The sequence below is a fragment of the Haplochromis burtoni genome, unplaced genomic scaffold (assembly GCF_018398535.1).
Source record: "Haplochromis burtoni strain Fernald_Lab_line unplaced genomic scaffold, NCSU_Asbu1 Contig_300, whole genome shotgun sequence".
Classification (NCBI taxonomy): Eukaryota; Metazoa; Chordata; class Actinopteri; order Cichliformes; family Cichlidae; genus Haplochromis; species Haplochromis burtoni.
This window is the reverse complement of record NW_024582661.1, coordinates 436,395-451,740: the sequence shown is the minus strand read 5'-3', so window position 1 is coordinate 451,740 and position 15,346 is coordinate 436,395. Positions and strand designations below refer to the sequence as shown.

General features: G+C 41.0%; 3 protein-coding genes across 3 annotated transcripts; 1 reads left to right on the top strand and 2 right to left on the bottom strand.

Annotated features, from left to right (window-relative positions):
- Positions 1-755: 755 nt before the first annotated feature.
- fndc10 (fibronectin type III domain containing 10) lies at positions 756-2,439 on the bottom strand. Its single transcript, XM_042228075.1, has 2 exons — positions 2,307-2,439; positions 756-2,214 (listed from the first exon to the last, which is right to left on the bottom strand). The coding sequence occupies exons 1-2, from the start codon at positions 2,312-2,314 to the stop codon at positions 1,527-1,529; spliced, it is 696 nt and encodes a 231-aa protein (XP_042084009.1). The 5' UTR covers positions 2,315-2,439; the 3' UTR covers positions 756-1,526.
- Positions 2,440-5,809: 3,370 nt separating this feature from the next.
- On the top strand, positions 5,810-10,157 carry LOC102312259 (olfactory receptor class A-like protein 4). The gene is made up of 2 exons (XM_005941476.3): positions 5,810-8,329; positions 8,417-10,157. The coding sequence occupies exons 1-2, from the start codon at positions 8,243-8,245 to the stop codon at positions 9,275-9,277; spliced, it is 948 nt and encodes a 315-aa protein (XP_005941538.1). The 5' UTR covers positions 5,810-8,242; the 3' UTR covers positions 9,278-10,157.
- Positions 10,158-10,245: 88 nt separating this feature from the next.
- On the bottom strand, positions 10,246-15,340 carry LOC102311941 (olfactory receptor class A-like protein 4). The gene is made up of 4 exons (XM_005941475.2): positions 13,169-15,340; positions 12,713-12,970; positions 10,976-11,212; positions 10,246-10,503 (listed from the first exon to the last, which is right to left on the bottom strand). The coding sequence occupies exons 1-4, from the start codon at positions 13,436-13,438 to the stop codon at positions 10,291-10,293; spliced, it is 978 nt and encodes a 325-aa protein (XP_005941537.1). The 5' UTR covers positions 13,439-15,340; the 3' UTR covers positions 10,246-10,290.
- Between the last annotated feature and the right edge of the window lie 6 nt (positions 15,341-15,346).

The window sequence follows — 15,346 nt, the reverse complement described above, 5'->3', positions numbered from 1 at the left end:
CGTAACTTCAGTAAGGAAAACATGCCGGAAGAGCTCGGCCTTCTCTTTTCACCACAGTAGAAGTGGCTAAAATCTCTCGTACCATTAAAATCTTCAGTAAGCAGACACAGTCAACGGGCTTTTAGCAGGAGGGTATACAAACACAGGGACCATTAATTCCACATTTCATGTCTTACAACGTTTACTTTGTATTTAATATGTTCGTACAGTGCTGTGTTTTGGCTGCTGTCTACGACATTGCAAGGCTATTTCCAAACTGTTTTAAGGCCATCACTCTACATCAGGATAAATCATTCACAAGTGGAAAACATTGGAGACTGCCGCAAGTGTTCAGGGTGGACTTCCCAGCAAAATCAAAGTCCTACATTTCAAACTCAGATATGTCCAGTTAGAAAAAGACTGAACAAGTATGGGCTGCTTGGGAGCCGGGAAAAAATGGTCATGACTTAGGTTTGTAAAATTGTATCTGAACAAGCCACAATAATCCCAAACATAGCAGCAAATCTAAAATAGAATAGCTGAAAAAGAAATCTGTCTGCCTGTCTACACATGAAAGAATGAAACTTAATAGCTAATCTTTTTGTAATATTTAAGTCACCATCTTGTGTTTTTCTGTAGTTTTCATGCATTGTAATGTTTTGTGGGTTAATTTTATTTTTACTTTTTTTGTTTCTTGTTTTGTATGTGACACACACACACACACACACACACACACACACACACAGAAAAAAAAGAAGAAGAAAAAGGACAGCTTCTCAATATTAAAAATGACCTCATAGTACTTTATTCACTGACAGCAGGACAGAAAGGTGGTTTAACTGAAGATGTTTGGCACAGTATTTGGAGATTGTACACCAGATTGTATTGCCCTTCAGAAAATGACAAACAAAGCAAAAACAGTGCTGTTGTGACTGACTCGAGTGGAGAAATGTGTTAACTGGTAAAGTTTCATTTTTCGGTGTCCCATTAAGGACACTTTTACCGACTGTCCATTTAGCAAAACTCTTATTTCTCATGTACTCAGAGCCATTTCATTATTGGTATTGCTGTAGACATGCTGCCCGATTCAATCCCCAGACAGCCTTGAACAGAAACGTGACACAGTAAACTGCCGTATTTACAAACTGCAGATAACCAGTAGGCTAATTTTGGTTCAGTGCATCCTCGCGAGGTTCAGAAGGCATGTTATTAGCAGAGCCACAGTAGATTGTGCTTCAGTTAGGTCATAACAGGATGAGTGTGTCATACTGGAAAAACGGAAAACAGGACTACTATAGATATTAACTATGACTGCGAGATTCATGGAAACTTGTTTCAGCAGCTGAGAAAACTCTTTTTGCCACTGAAAAAACAAAATTTTGGGTTATTATCGCAAAAACTGACTCATAATTGAGAAAATAACTTGAAATATTGATACATGGATTACAAAAAAACCCTCCGTTCATTTTCCCCCCAGGGGCAGAAACAAGTCTCCACAGAGATAACACATGACCGCGGAGCGCGTTCATGTGGGTCATTTTAGTGCATCAGTGATGTGAGTGAGCGCGGTAGGAGTACGTATGCTGTGCCGCGGGGCTCATGATGTTTTCCGTGATGTACGCCACCAGCAGGCAGATGATGACCAACATCACGCAGATAGCCCCGCCCACCGTTGTCATGGCGATCACAATGTCTTGCATCCCGGACGGCGGCAGCGTGAACTCCACGCAGTCCCGCTGCTCCGGCCTCTCGGCTGGCTCGGAGCGGCCCAGGTTGCGCAGACAGATGCGGTACGGGATGTTCTCGTGCAGCTCGGTGAGCAGAAAGTCCCTGCAGCCCGACCCAAGATGGACACCGGCGCACTCAAACTGAGTGTAGCTGCCATTCCACCAGCAGCTTACCTCGTAGCCCCAGCGTCTGTGGCGTCGACCCCTGAAAACAGAGTCTGATCGCGGAGTTTCCTCCTCTGTCGCATTCGTCCCAGGACTGCTGGCCTCTTTAGTCTTTGTGGATTCGGACTCGTGGGTCCACTGTAACAGTACGCTGCCGTTGTTGAGAATATTTGCCACCAGCCTCCCGAAAGACACCGCACTCCTGCACTCTCCCTTAGAGCACTTGTACCCAAACAGAGTTTGCCGAAAGCACAGCTGCCCCCCAATGCCTCCCTCGATCACTCTGTAGGCGCACACCGGTGATGGCACGTCCTCTGGGCTCCATCTCGGTGCCCTGCCAGGGCTGTCAGATATCACAGTATTATTATTATTATTATCATTATTACTATTGCCTCGACTTGTGTTGAACAAGGAGCTCTTCACGTGGCCTGTTACCTCTTCATGCTTTGATGGTGGCCTGCTCTGATCGCTGGGAGTCACGTTAGTCTGTTTCAGCCAATTTTGGGTCACATTATTTCTGTCTCTCACCTCTGATGAGGGCGTCGATAATGATGATGATGATAATGATGAGCTATTGAGCTGATGAGAGCCAGCTGTCTGGGGTAGCGTGCAGAGCAGCAGTGCCGATAAGGCGAGCAGGGATGGTCGCTGTGGGTTTGTCATCTCACCGAGCTCTCGTCGAGTTATTTCCTCTCACAGTGGATCAGATGGGCGATGGCTGAAATGTCTGCCATAAGATGCGATCCAATTCAGTGCACGCGAAGAAAATCCGCGTGAAAGGGGATCCATGGGCGACAGAAATAACATTGAGTCATGCGCCCCGTGCAGTTGGTGAAAGATCCGAGGGTGACCTTGCAGGATGAAGTTAATGCAGCAGAAACGGCGATAAAAGTGGCCTCAGTGCAGCTCGCCGCTCCCGGACAGTTGGAGTGGACCGGAGGAGCAGGCTCGTGCCATCAGATTGGATTTCTTCTTCCCGTCTGGCTTGACGTAAATGGCTTTGATGCCTGCTGTGTTAGAGTGCACGTGCAGGAGCGCGCCCCGCGGAGTGCTGGGCAGCGTGGGTGCGTGCACAAAATATTTCTTGTCATCAGTGCTCGGTTTGTGAGTCATCAGCCCACACAGCGCTTCAGGTAGCTGTCAAGTCACCTGTGCGGACTCCCGAAAACAGCACTGATGGAGGGATTGAAGTCTGCCCACCTGCGCTGAGTGTATCCTTTATGACTTATGGTCGGGTCGCTGGAAGCAAATGTGCCCAGTTACAACGTTACAGCATCGATGCTCTTTTCATGGCTTCATCCTGGAAAATGGTCAGATTGTCTGAGATGAAGTCAAACTGAGTTCAAAGCCAGAGTGTTGTGACCCTGTGTAAAATTAAATAAAAACGGAAAGATTTGCAAACCTCACAAACCCATATTTTTTCCACAACAGAATAAAGAAAGCATATATTTGAAATGAAAGTATGTACACCTTTAAGGAAAAAATATCAGCTCATCTTTTTATTTGATGGTAGTAACACATATCAAAAAAGCAGAACAAAGCCACGTTTATCACTGTTTACATCCGCTCCTCTGCCTCTGTTAACAACAGCCTGGGAACATCTGGGAACTGAGGGGACCAGCTGTTCGAGTTTTGGGAGAGGAACATTGTCCCATTCTTGTCTGATGCAGAAGTCAAGCTGCTCAGCAGTCCTGGCTCTTCTTTCTCAATATATATATATTTAAAAATATATATATATATATATATATATATATATATTAATATATATTATATATATTATATAGATTATATATATAAATAAATTATTATATTATAATTACTGTACTAATTTATATAATACTATTAATGTATATATATATAGATATACATATATATGATATATATATATAAAAGCATTGCACTTATATTAGGGGTGCAACGAATACTCGTATCGATATTGAACCGTTCGATACAGTGCTTTCGGTTCGTACGCATATGTATCGAACAATACAAAATTTGTAATTTATTTTATCAACTTTCCTTCTGACGATGCTGTCTGTGTTGAGCGCTCAGTGAATCTGTGTTCAATTCAAACATAATGTTCTGCCGGGTGTGTTGTTGGTTTTCTCTCGATTTCTGAGTCGACAAGCGCCTTTGTTACTGGGACCAGTCATTTTAAGAAAGGCCCCCATTAGAACCCATGAGAAATGCAAGAAATGCATTATTGCTCAGTCTGCAATATCTTTCCCAGAACAAACACCAATTGCAAATAACATACTAAAAATAAACCTGAAAAATCTGTTTAGAACAGCGTACTATGTTGCAAAGAGTGAACTACCACTGGCAAATTTAGCAGTCTTTGCAAACTTCAAAAAGCAAATGGCCTAGATCTTGGTTCCACTTGCCTCTTACCCGTGACTTCAGTGGAAATTTCAAATTCAGGATCTGACACAGACTGATTCATGTTCTACACAGTTCTACAAGTTCAAGAAAATTCTGTTTAATTAGAACCAGATATTTGAGTTGATGATTGTAATTTTACACATGTTGTAATTTGTTTTTCAACAATTTTTTGATTAATGTTTTGTTTCCTTTACAATATTATACTTTAATGTATAATATTGTAAAAGGAAACAAAACATCAATCAAAAAATTGCTCTCTTTTTTATTCGGGCTACTTACATTTATTTTGGGCTACCAAAAACTGAAGAGTCCCTGCCCGAAGGGCTACCAGGGATTTTGAAATTTTGAGAGCCCTGAGATATATTTATTTTTTTAATTACTTTTGTTTCAGCAACATTAAATTTAAAAACTGTACTTTTGAGTTAAAATATATATTTATAATTTTAATAAATGACAAATTAAAAAGGCATGAACATTTTTTTTGTATCGAAAAAATATCGAACCGTGACACCAAAGTATCGAACCGAACCGTGAATTTTGTGTATCGTTGCACCCCTAATATATATATATATATATATGTCACATTTTTTAAATGTAATGTTGCTGAAACAACAAATAATAAAAAAAAATAAATCTATCTGATCGAGAAATCACTCATCTTTGGAAAAGAGAGTTTATTACAGAGAAATGGCTCTTTCCAAAATAAAAGCTATACTATACGCTTCTTCTGGGCTATATTCTCAGCAGCATATTAAACATATCAGGTCCCCATAAGGAGAATCATGTGCTAACGGCTGTCTAAATGACTCGGGTAAAGTTTGTAGCATGCGTGCTTGTTGTTTTTGTCTGCTTCCACTTGTCTTTGCACTAGGATGATGTCGGCGTAAATGTGCAGTCATATTCGTTGTGTTCCCACTAGTGCTGTCAGCGTTAATCTTGTTAAATGACATAACGCCATAACGCGCAAATCATCCGTTATTCCACTATATAGAAGTCATTCTTTTTTGATACAAAACTCAAAACAGAGGCTATTAATCTTTCAGTCATTTCTAACCCCCCCCCCCCCATCCCCACATGCGTACTACCCTTTAGGGCTAAGCCCCGGTGTATCAAATGTCTGCCTCCGCCTCTGTTCCCACCAATTGAGCATTGCGTGGCACATCCGACATACTGTTTTACTTTTGTCCATGACGTGCTTACCATCAGGGTCATGCTTCACATGAAAACCAAGATAGTTCCAAACGCCAGATCTGAATGAGGTGGGGGAGGTTCAATTTCGGGTAGCGTTGAGGAAGTTGCCATGTTGCAACAAGCTTAGCTTCTGTCTTGCTAGCTTGCGCTATGCTTAGTCGATCTGCACTCGACAGTGCAGCCTAGGCGGAGTAGTCGAACGCAGATCCACTGAGCGCTCAACACAGACAGCATCGTCAGAAGAAAAGTTGATAAAATAAATAAAACATTTTGTATTGTTCGATACATATGCACACCGAACCGAAAGCACTGTATCGAACGGTTCAATATGGATACGTGCACCTCTAATATATATTAGGGGTGCATAATTGCATATATTTGGTTCATAATGGATGTTTTCAGCTGGTGAAAGGTCTGGACTGCAGCCAGGCCCATCAGCACTCTGACACTTTTACTATGAAGCCATGCTGTCTCCCATCCAGACAGCATCCAAACCTGTATGTACCTTTCAGCACTGATGGTGCTTTTCCTGATGTGCATTAATGCCATTTCCTCTGGCACTAATCCACATCCAGACTATCACTGCAGGATTTTGAACTGACTCTTGATAACAAGCCCAAAGCTCTCACTCCTTTTGTTTTTTAGGCCAGATGATACAATGATAGAGTTTTAACCCAGATTTGTGGATTTCTCAACATGCTCCTGAGCCCATGCAGTGATTCATGACAGAATCATCACAGTTTGTAATGCAGTGCTGCCTGAGGGCCTGAAAATCGCGGGCATCCAATATTGATTTTCAGCCTTGTTCCTTGCACACAGAGATTTCTCCCAATTTTCTGAATCCGTCGATGATATTACGCTCTGCACATGACGAGATATTCAAAGTCTTCACAGTTTTACATTAAGGAACATTATTTCTAAATTCTTCCACAAACATTTGGCTTAAACCTCTGCCCATCTTTACTACAAAATCTGCCTCTCAAAGACTCTTTTTATGCCGAATGACATTAATGACCTGTTGCTAAGTAACCTAATTAGTTGCAGTGTGGCTCCATAGTCCTTTACGTAGTTGTTAGGCAAGCAAAAGGTTGCTGACCTGGTTCCAGTCAGAGATATAATTCCCTTTTGGCTTGAGTCAGGAAGGACATCCAGTGTAAAACACTTTGTGATAAGGGAGCGGCTCAAGAGTAGTTAGATGCAGACTGATCCTCCAGCTGTTTCTTATTAGTAACACATTTTTTTCCAGTCTTTGTGTTTCCCCATCCCAATTAGGGCATCAAATTCAAGTAAGCTGAAAATTGTCACACACTAGTAAAATGTCAAAGTTTACATATTTATATGTTTTCTGTGTTCTATTTTAGATAAAGTGTAGGTTAATGAGATGTGCAAATCATTACATTCTGTTTCTATTTACGTTTTACACAGCGTGCCAACTTAAGCTAACATAAGAGTGCTTTTGATTGCATCCACGTTTGTATTAAATAGCCTACAGCTAAAATTTGTTTGGTCCGCGGTGTACTCGGGTTATAAAGCCACAGTCCAGCAATCTTATCGTTCAGTATTTGTACTGTAATTATATACTTTGTAGTATATAATTTACTGTTGCTGGTCGCAGTTGTTGTCATATGAAAGAGCAGGAAGGCATACACTTTGCTCAGCATTAGATGACATAAAGCTGGGATATTTAATATTTAAGCACTTTGCATGTCTGTAAACTGACGAGTTTACACCGAGACTGATGACATGACACTCATGACACATGTTGTATTGATGATGTTCGAAACATGAGTATTAACAGGTTCTTCAAAGCAAAGTCACTGCTGCTGATTAAATGTGGTTCAAAATCACATTAATGCACTTTGCATGTGCTCATAACATGTTGTTATATCCGCTTGTGAGTTTGGACTCTGTTGATGCACGGCTATACTCTGATGCAGTCCTTCTTCTGTGAGAGTCTTGATGTTTGCTGTTGTTGAGACTGGTTCTGGGAGTTTGATGAACAACCTTTTGGTTACTAAACATCTGACCTCCACATAATACAAGCCCCCCCCCCAAAAAAAAGAACTTTGTGCAGTCTACAGCAATGCAGTGTAAATACAAAACAAAACAAATACATTAGTATTTTGGAGTTTCGTGGGTTCTCCTATGGAAACTCTCCTGATGATAAAAAACAGAAAACAAAGCGGAAAAAAATTCCGCTGCTGATTCATAATGATGATGTTCGGTTCTCAGTGTACATTTAACTAAGATGTGCTTAGCTAAGAGTAATTGAGTTTTCTCAAGAGATTAACCGGTAAATAATTAACACCAAGGGAGTGAGTGTGAATGGCTGACTAAAAGATTTTAAGTGCTGAATCACTTGAACGTTTTCTTTCTGGTGCATTTGGTCACCTGTTACTTTATTGCCCTTTAGCTAAGCTTATCATGAGACAATAAAAACAAACAAATAATACCCAGGTCAGATTGCTAATCCATTGCAGAGTTATGTGCTGTGGTTAGTATGAGCAGTGACTTGCAGGTGTTCGTGTGTTGATGGGCAACATGTTGAACTGCTCTGTGACGCACGGATAGCTGGAAAATGCGTACCTTCGTGCTCTCGCAGCTTCTAATGGTCAGATTAAATTGACCTTGATACTGATCAGCAACATTTGTTTATGTGTGATGAATGTGTTTGTTTATCAGTGTGCGCATGTATAAAACACAATGAGAACTGTGAGGAGTAGAGCTCTTCAAGCTCACAAACCAGCCTTTTGTTATAAAGAGAAGGAGAAGTACGTCGCCATGCAGAGGATGATACCATGTCAAAGGTCCTCACTGTAGAAGCGATTTTGTTTGGGGTCTTGGTGTTTTCTGGTATTTTGGGAAACATCCTGGTCATCTATGTGGTGAGAAAGCACACAGTATTTGGAGTGTGAAGTGGGCTGAATGTTTTGGTTTGAGTTGTTCTCAGTCTGTCTCGTTTTTGCTATCAGGTGTTTCAGTCAGTCACTAAGACTCCACCTCGGAGACTCCCTCCTTCGGACCTTATTCTGGTGCACCTGTCCCTAGCAAACCTGCTGAGCTCACTTTTCCGCACAGTGCCTATTTTTGTGTCAGACCTGGGCTTGGATCTGTATTTGTCCTCCGGATGGTGCAGAGTCTTCATGCTGCTGTGGGTGTGGTGGCGAGCCGTGGGATGTTGGGTGACCCTGACGCTGAGTGCTTTTCAGTGCACCACACTGAGACGCCAAAATGTGGCCTTTGGACCTCTTACTGTCCAGAGGGAGAGGCGGCGGCTCTGGGTTGTCCTGGGGGTGGTGTGGGGGGCGAACCTGGCTTTCTCTGTCCCTGCACTGGTATACAGCACTCATGTTAAAGGCAATGCCACAGTGGAGCTGATGGTGATCAGTTCCACCACCAGGCCTCTGCTAGGCTGCGTCTGGGAGTTTCCATCAGAAGAACAAGGCACGGTCTTCGCCTCTACTTCGCTGGCAGTGAATGAGGTGTTGCCGCTGGTGCTGATGGTTTGCACCAATGTTGCCACACTGCACGCTTTGGCCAAGCACATCCGAGCTGTTGCCTCAGGAGGGACCCACACCGAACTCGACAAACATCTGTCTAGCGAACGTAAGGCAGCTCAAGTAATCATGTCTCTGGTGTTGCTGTTTGTTGTCTGCTGGGTGCTACAGGTTGCTGCAGTAACGTACTACAACCACAACAGGGGGCACCATGCTGAAGGGCTGCTGACTGTATCCCATTTTTCTTCTTCACTGTTTGTGGGATTCAGCCCCTTGGTGGTGGCCCTGGGACATGGAAAACTGAGGAGAAAAATCATGAGTATGATGCTAGGGTGAGCTACAATTCTTAAATGTCACAGTAAGGGTGCCGAAAAGCAGACTAAATCCCCAACGGCTACAGGAAAGAAAAAAACAGTTTTTGTTGTTCAAAGAGAGATGAAGGTCATAAAAGTGCAAGAGAAGATTAAATAAAAATAAATTCTGAACAAGAGCACTCAGAGAAGAGCAAGGACTATACTAAAACTCTCATGTTTTATTATGTTTTTATTACAACACATTGAGGTGTGACCTTTGACTCATGACCTTAAAGCATTACATACTAAAATGGTGTCTTTATTTTATTGTCTTTACTCATATGTTTGGAGCAGAGTCGAATGAAATCTTTGGTTCCTATAAACGGTTAAATTTGGGATTTTCACATATATTCATGCGGTGTGGGATTTTGCAAAACTTTCTAGCGTCTTTGTGACATTAAATAAATAAAAAGAATGTTGTACAGCTCTCTTCAAGACCTTTCTATTTAAACTATTACTCAATATGGTTTTTTAATCATTTTTTAAGGTCATCTTTTATCTCAGGTGCTAACAATGAAGGTTGAGGTCGACTGCCAACCTAGATACTCATGTCCCTCAAGGTCTAGGATATTGTTTTGGGGCAATATTAATTTTCAATTTCACATTTGGTGTCACCTTGACATTGACCAAATTTTCATGAACTGAAGCGCAACATATTACAACATAGAAACATCCTCAATCAAAAATACACCAAAACTGTTCTTTGGAACAGTTCTTCTTGGCTACAAACATACGTTTCTGAAGGTTAGCCTTGTGTTTTCCCACTCATTTAAAATTAGTGAGACAAAAAACATCACCAGAAGCCATAATGATAATTAATGATGTTATACTGAACCAAAAACAAAATGCTTCAGCCACTGCCGTGGTACTTTTTTTCTTTCCTTTGGACCCTTTTGTCTATAATGAATACAAAAAAATAAAAAACATAAAAAAAACAATAGATCATGATTAGTGATGGCATATTAGGTGCATCTCCAAAGCTTTTGCAGAGTACCATCAGTGCACGAGTGTGGACTTGATACAAGAACGAAGCTGCCGGTGGCCGACCGCCAGAATGACAGGTGACAAGGCAATGAAGATGATGTTGGCAAAACGAGCAATGACCATCAGATAATCGGCTGAGGAGCCACGGTTGTAGTTGAAGTAGTTGACAGAGATAACACTGGTCCCCCATGAGAGGATGAAGAGTAGTATGAGGGTGAGAATCACCTGGGGAAAAAAAAGCACACAATTAAAAAGAAAGCACTTTCAGAGTTCAAGACTTTGTTGAATTTGCTGTAGTGATTTACTCTTAAACACATCCAGTCACATAGCTCATATCTGAAAAGACTGATTTACAGCTGAGCTCATCACTCTATGCAAATACAGCAAACTGAAACGAAGAGTGATGACTCAGAAGAGACTGCAAGTGGTTGCTGGAGCGATTGAAACAGGAGGCAGGGCTGCAGTGGCACTCATATGTCACAGGGAGATATGAGAGAATTTGCACCTGAAACAAACCAGCACATTGGGAGGATGCGTTTGATGACAGTGTGAATGTGCAGCTGTCCCTTCTCAAGTTGATGTCCTTTTCTTTGAGGCAATGCATTTACATTTTTTAAAAGCAACTTATTACATTTTACATTCATTTACACAGCTCGCTGACTCCTTCATCTACCTCCAGTGACCCCTTCTTCCTCACCTTGGCTGCTCGTTTCTCGGCTGGCACCCGCTTTAATACCGGTGCGTCTTTCTGTGGATTCCGACCATGGGTGTAGAGGGTGTAAAGCGAGGTTAGGTTTGTAATGGCCATCAAGATTATAGGAATCATTTCATGTATCACCAAAGATGTGGTGGCGTAGGCCAGGCCAATGGTGGAGGGAAAGTTCCACACACAGCCCAGCAGAGGGCGTGTTGTGCTGCTCACCAGCATCAATGTCTGAGGAAAGAGCAGGGAGAGCAGAGGGTGGGTCATGTGCTCAGCCAGCAAGTCAGAGAGATTATTATTTTTCTAGATCATTGATAGATTTTGGCACTCAAAGCCGATAAGCCAAGAATCTGTGAACTCGTAATACATTTTTAATTTTTTAAAATAGAGTTGAGAGAAACAAAATAGAGAAAAAGTAAATCAATCAAATGCTTATGGCAAAACCAATGGGACAAAACATATGCAGTACTGCAATACACAGTAATACTAGAATTACTGTAGTAGTTAAAATAATACCAAATGGTCTAGTCTGAGTTTAATGATGATTATGGTTGCTGATAATGTTTTAGATGACCTCATTTTGGTTCTTGTCTCTTTTAAAATATGTAATTATTATTATGGCCCTGATGAAATCAGAGGGGTTGGAAGAACAACACATACACTATACTAGGTACACCTTATTAGAAGTCACTCAGAGACTGTGGTCCACATTGAGATGGTAACATCACACAGTTGCTGCAGATTTGTCAGCTGCACATGTGGCATTTAAAGATGCTCAGCTGATACTACAATGCCAAGGATGTGCCAAGAAATTATCCCTCACTCAGTTACACCACCATCAGCCTGACCCATGGATACAAAACAGGGTGGATCCATTTTTACATGTTATTTACACTAACTTCTGACCCTGTCATCTGAATTCTGCAGCAGAAGTCAAAATTCATCAGACCAGTCAACATTTTTCCAATCACGTATTGTCCAATTTTGATGAGCCAGCGTTAACTGTACCCTCAGTTTCCAGTTGCTGCTGACAGTGTTGTCGGTGTTCTGCTGCTGTAGCTCATTGGCTTCAAGGTTTGACGTGTTGCCCAAAATTCTCTTCTGCATATCTCAGGTTTAACAAGTGGTTATCAAAAAAAGTCATTTTTACAGAGAGAACTGCCGCTCACTGGGTATTTTCCTCTGTTAATTCTAGACTTGGTTTTGAAGGAAAGGCCCAGCAGATAAGCAGTTTCTGAAATACTCAGAGGAGCCCACACAACAATCATCCCCATGCTGATGCTTAGTTTAAACTTCAGAGGTCATCTGGACCTCATGTCAATGCCAAAATGATTGAAGTTGCCTATTAGATATTTGTTAATGACAAGTTAAACAGATGTATGGCAGATCTGTGTCTATGTAAAGATCTATATGACTGTTAAAATGTGAAATGCATTTATTCATTCTTTTTTTTGTAATTAAATGATAAATACAGTGTCAAAGATTTGATAACCACATGAGTATCATCAGTACATACAAAACTATTGCATTAGTTTTGAATACAAGCTAAGTATTTTTTACTAATTGTGTAATGTAATGTTTCAGACAGTCATTGTTATACGTGTCACTTTATGTGATAGAATAACGACAGGGAAAACATTGATTGATAAAATAATTTGAAAAATTACTATTCATGATGACAAATAAAAAGAAATGGACTACTTGGAAGGTCCTTGGCAGTGCCCCTCTCACCTCTGTAGTGTTCTTGTTCCCATTAGAGGAAAATATATGAGCTGGAATCGAGTAAATAAGGTTACCAATCCAGATGAGGCCCAGGCACATCAGGAGGGTCTTAGGAGCACCCCGGGGCCCATTTGTAGCACCAGGAGCCACACGCTTCAACGTCTGGAGGTGGAACGCACTGAGGAAAAGTGTTGACCACGCATTGACTGACCGCAGCCACACCGACATTCCCATTAGCAACTGACAAAACCCTTTGGCTGTATATATCTGTAACAACAAAAGAGGGGCTTAAAGGTGTAAGCGCAAGGGGCTCACAAGTTAAATCTAGATTTAATTTGGTTAATTTGATCTTTCATGCATGTTTTCTGTGTAAAACACATCATTGGGTGAAACACAACCAATAGAGTATTGAAAAAAAAAAGACTATGAAATGAGTGAAGAGTGAATTATGGATAATGACAATACCTGCAGTCCAAACTCTGAGATGATAAGGAGTGTGTTCCTCAGTAGTGATACCAGCAAGTTAGACATTGCCATGTTAACGATGATGATGTCCGAGTTACGTCCCCAGTTATGCTCCAAGATTATGCTCTTACCAATGACCAGAATCACAGTGGTATTGCCCAGAATTCCCATTATCACCAGGATAATGTAAAAGGCAGTTTGTGCAGGGGAAACAAAGATATGCATTCTCATCCCTGCAAGATCTTTTCTTTGGTCCGAGAGGCTGCTCATTGTTCCACAAATAAATAGACCAAGCTGTAAAGGAGTTTTAACAGCTCACGAAAAGTTCTGAAGAAATTTTCATCGTTGATTTGAATGAATATCAAGTGAAGATATATTAGTTATTATCCTTGAACAAGCTAGTAAGACGCTGTACTGTAGTTAACTGGCCTTTTGGTTGATTTTTTCAGTTTGAAGATGGAATCACCTGCGTTACTCCTCCATGGACTTACTGGAATAAACTGATCTTGCCTGTATCATTGGAGCTGTGCTCTTGTAACACAACCACTGTTCAGGCCACAGAACATTACAAAGCATCCACGATACTCGAGTCCTCGGAGAGCATGAGGTGTATATTAATGAAGCACAGGAGATTAATCTACTTCCTTGCATAAACGTGCTTCCCTTGCAAGTTTGCTACCATCATCCTAAGGGAAGTGAAGGCTGTTTAGCGTGTGGTCATGAAACCTACTAACAGATATTCCTAAAGAAAATCAATACTTTGCACCTTTGTTAGAATAAGTAAATTAGTGGGAATTCTTCTCTCCTTATTCAGGACACGTTGCAGTGTTCACCAGTAGAAATTTTACAGTTTCTTGGCGCTCTAGGCAAAAATGCACAGAGGGTTTCTCCATTTATGTTATAAGGTTACGTTATAATGTATTTGATTCAAATCCAGGCCAAAGACTTTCTGCATGGTCTCTCTCCGCACGCACCAGCTTTCTGTTAAGGTCCAAGACAAGGCAGACATATTAGGTTAATTGGTGGTTCTAAATTGGGCCTACTTGTGAATATGAGTCGGCCTCTGTGTTAATCATGTAATGAATTGGCGACCTGTCAAGGATGTACCCCGCCTCTCACCCTGTGACAGCTGAGATAGACTCCAGCCCCATATCACTGAATTGGATTAGCAATTAAGGAAAGATAGATGGAGTATTTTTATCACCAACTGAGCGAGGCTTCCTTCTTATTTGTGTCATTAATGCTAGCAGCACCCGGCAGGGGGTATACTCATCTTTTTAAATTAGATGACAGGTTGCACTGAGTTAGCGTAACTGCAAGACAAGAAAAAAGAAAAAGTTTCTGAAATGTGAGATGTGCAACGACAAAATGCATTCTGCATTGCATCGAGGGATCAAATCATGTTAACATCTTTATCCCCTTTGTGAACGCATGAGTTACTTATTTATGAAGCAGAACATCACTTCTACTCATCCTAAATGAGTGCATTATGACAAGAGAACAAGAAGTTTCCCCATTTACTTAGTTTTCAGTATCTCAGTATCTGTAGGGCTGCGTCAGGAAGGTCATCTGGCATAAAGACTGAGCGGGTGAAAGTAGCCTCTTGATTACAGCTAATGACCACTAGATGGCGCCTTAAACAAACCAAATACAACACACAAGACAAAACAGCATAGTTTCTATTTATTTAATTCATTTTTTATACAAATGTTTATTTACTCGGTACAGCATTCGTTAGTAGACAAAACTGTAAGTAAATTTAGTAGCGTTACATACAATGTCAGCACATTCAAAAAAAAAATATTCACAGTAGCCTACATATGTCTGATCAGCAGGCTAAAAATACAACTATCATCTTCATAATTTACAAGTATCAAATTTAATCCCATCAGCTTTAAAAACATTTTTATATACACATCACTTATGATAACGTGGAGACACATTCAACTGTGAGATGAGCGTGTCCATCAGAGAAAGGAAAATATAAAATATTGACTGTATATCATCTGTGCGGGCAGGTAACACTTTCTGACTCATTCATGATCAGAACATGTTGAACTGGTTTGATATAATAAACCATGTAACTAAAGAAAGATGATGAAAAATGCTCTGACACATCTCCTAGAGTGTGTGTGTGTGTGTGTGTGTGTGTGTGTGTGTGTGTGTGTGTGTGTGTGT

Excerpts from the sequence above, each read along its gene's own strand:
- LOC102312259 (XM_005941476.3), top strand. The coding sequence starts at position 8,243 with ATGTCAAAGGTCCTCACTGTAGAAGCGATTTTGTTTGGGGTCTTGGTG. Across the intron at positions 8,330-8,416 it reads ACATCCTGGTCATCTATGTG|GTGTTTCAGTCAGTCACTAA; the intron begins GTGAGAAAGCAC and ends TTTTGCTATCAG.
- LOC102311941 (XM_005941475.2), bottom strand. The coding sequence starts at position 13,438 with ATGAGCAGCCTCTCGGACCAAAGAAAAGATCTTGCAGGGATGAGAATG. Across the intron at positions 12,971-13,168 it reads TCTCAGAGTTTGGACTGCAG|ATATATACAGCCAAAGGGTT; the intron begins GTATTGTCATTA and ends TTGTTGTTACAG. Across the intron at positions 10,504-10,975 it reads CCGAGAAACGAGCAGCCAAG|GTGATTCTCACCCTCATACT; the intron begins GTGAGGAAGAAG and ends TTTTTTCCCCAG.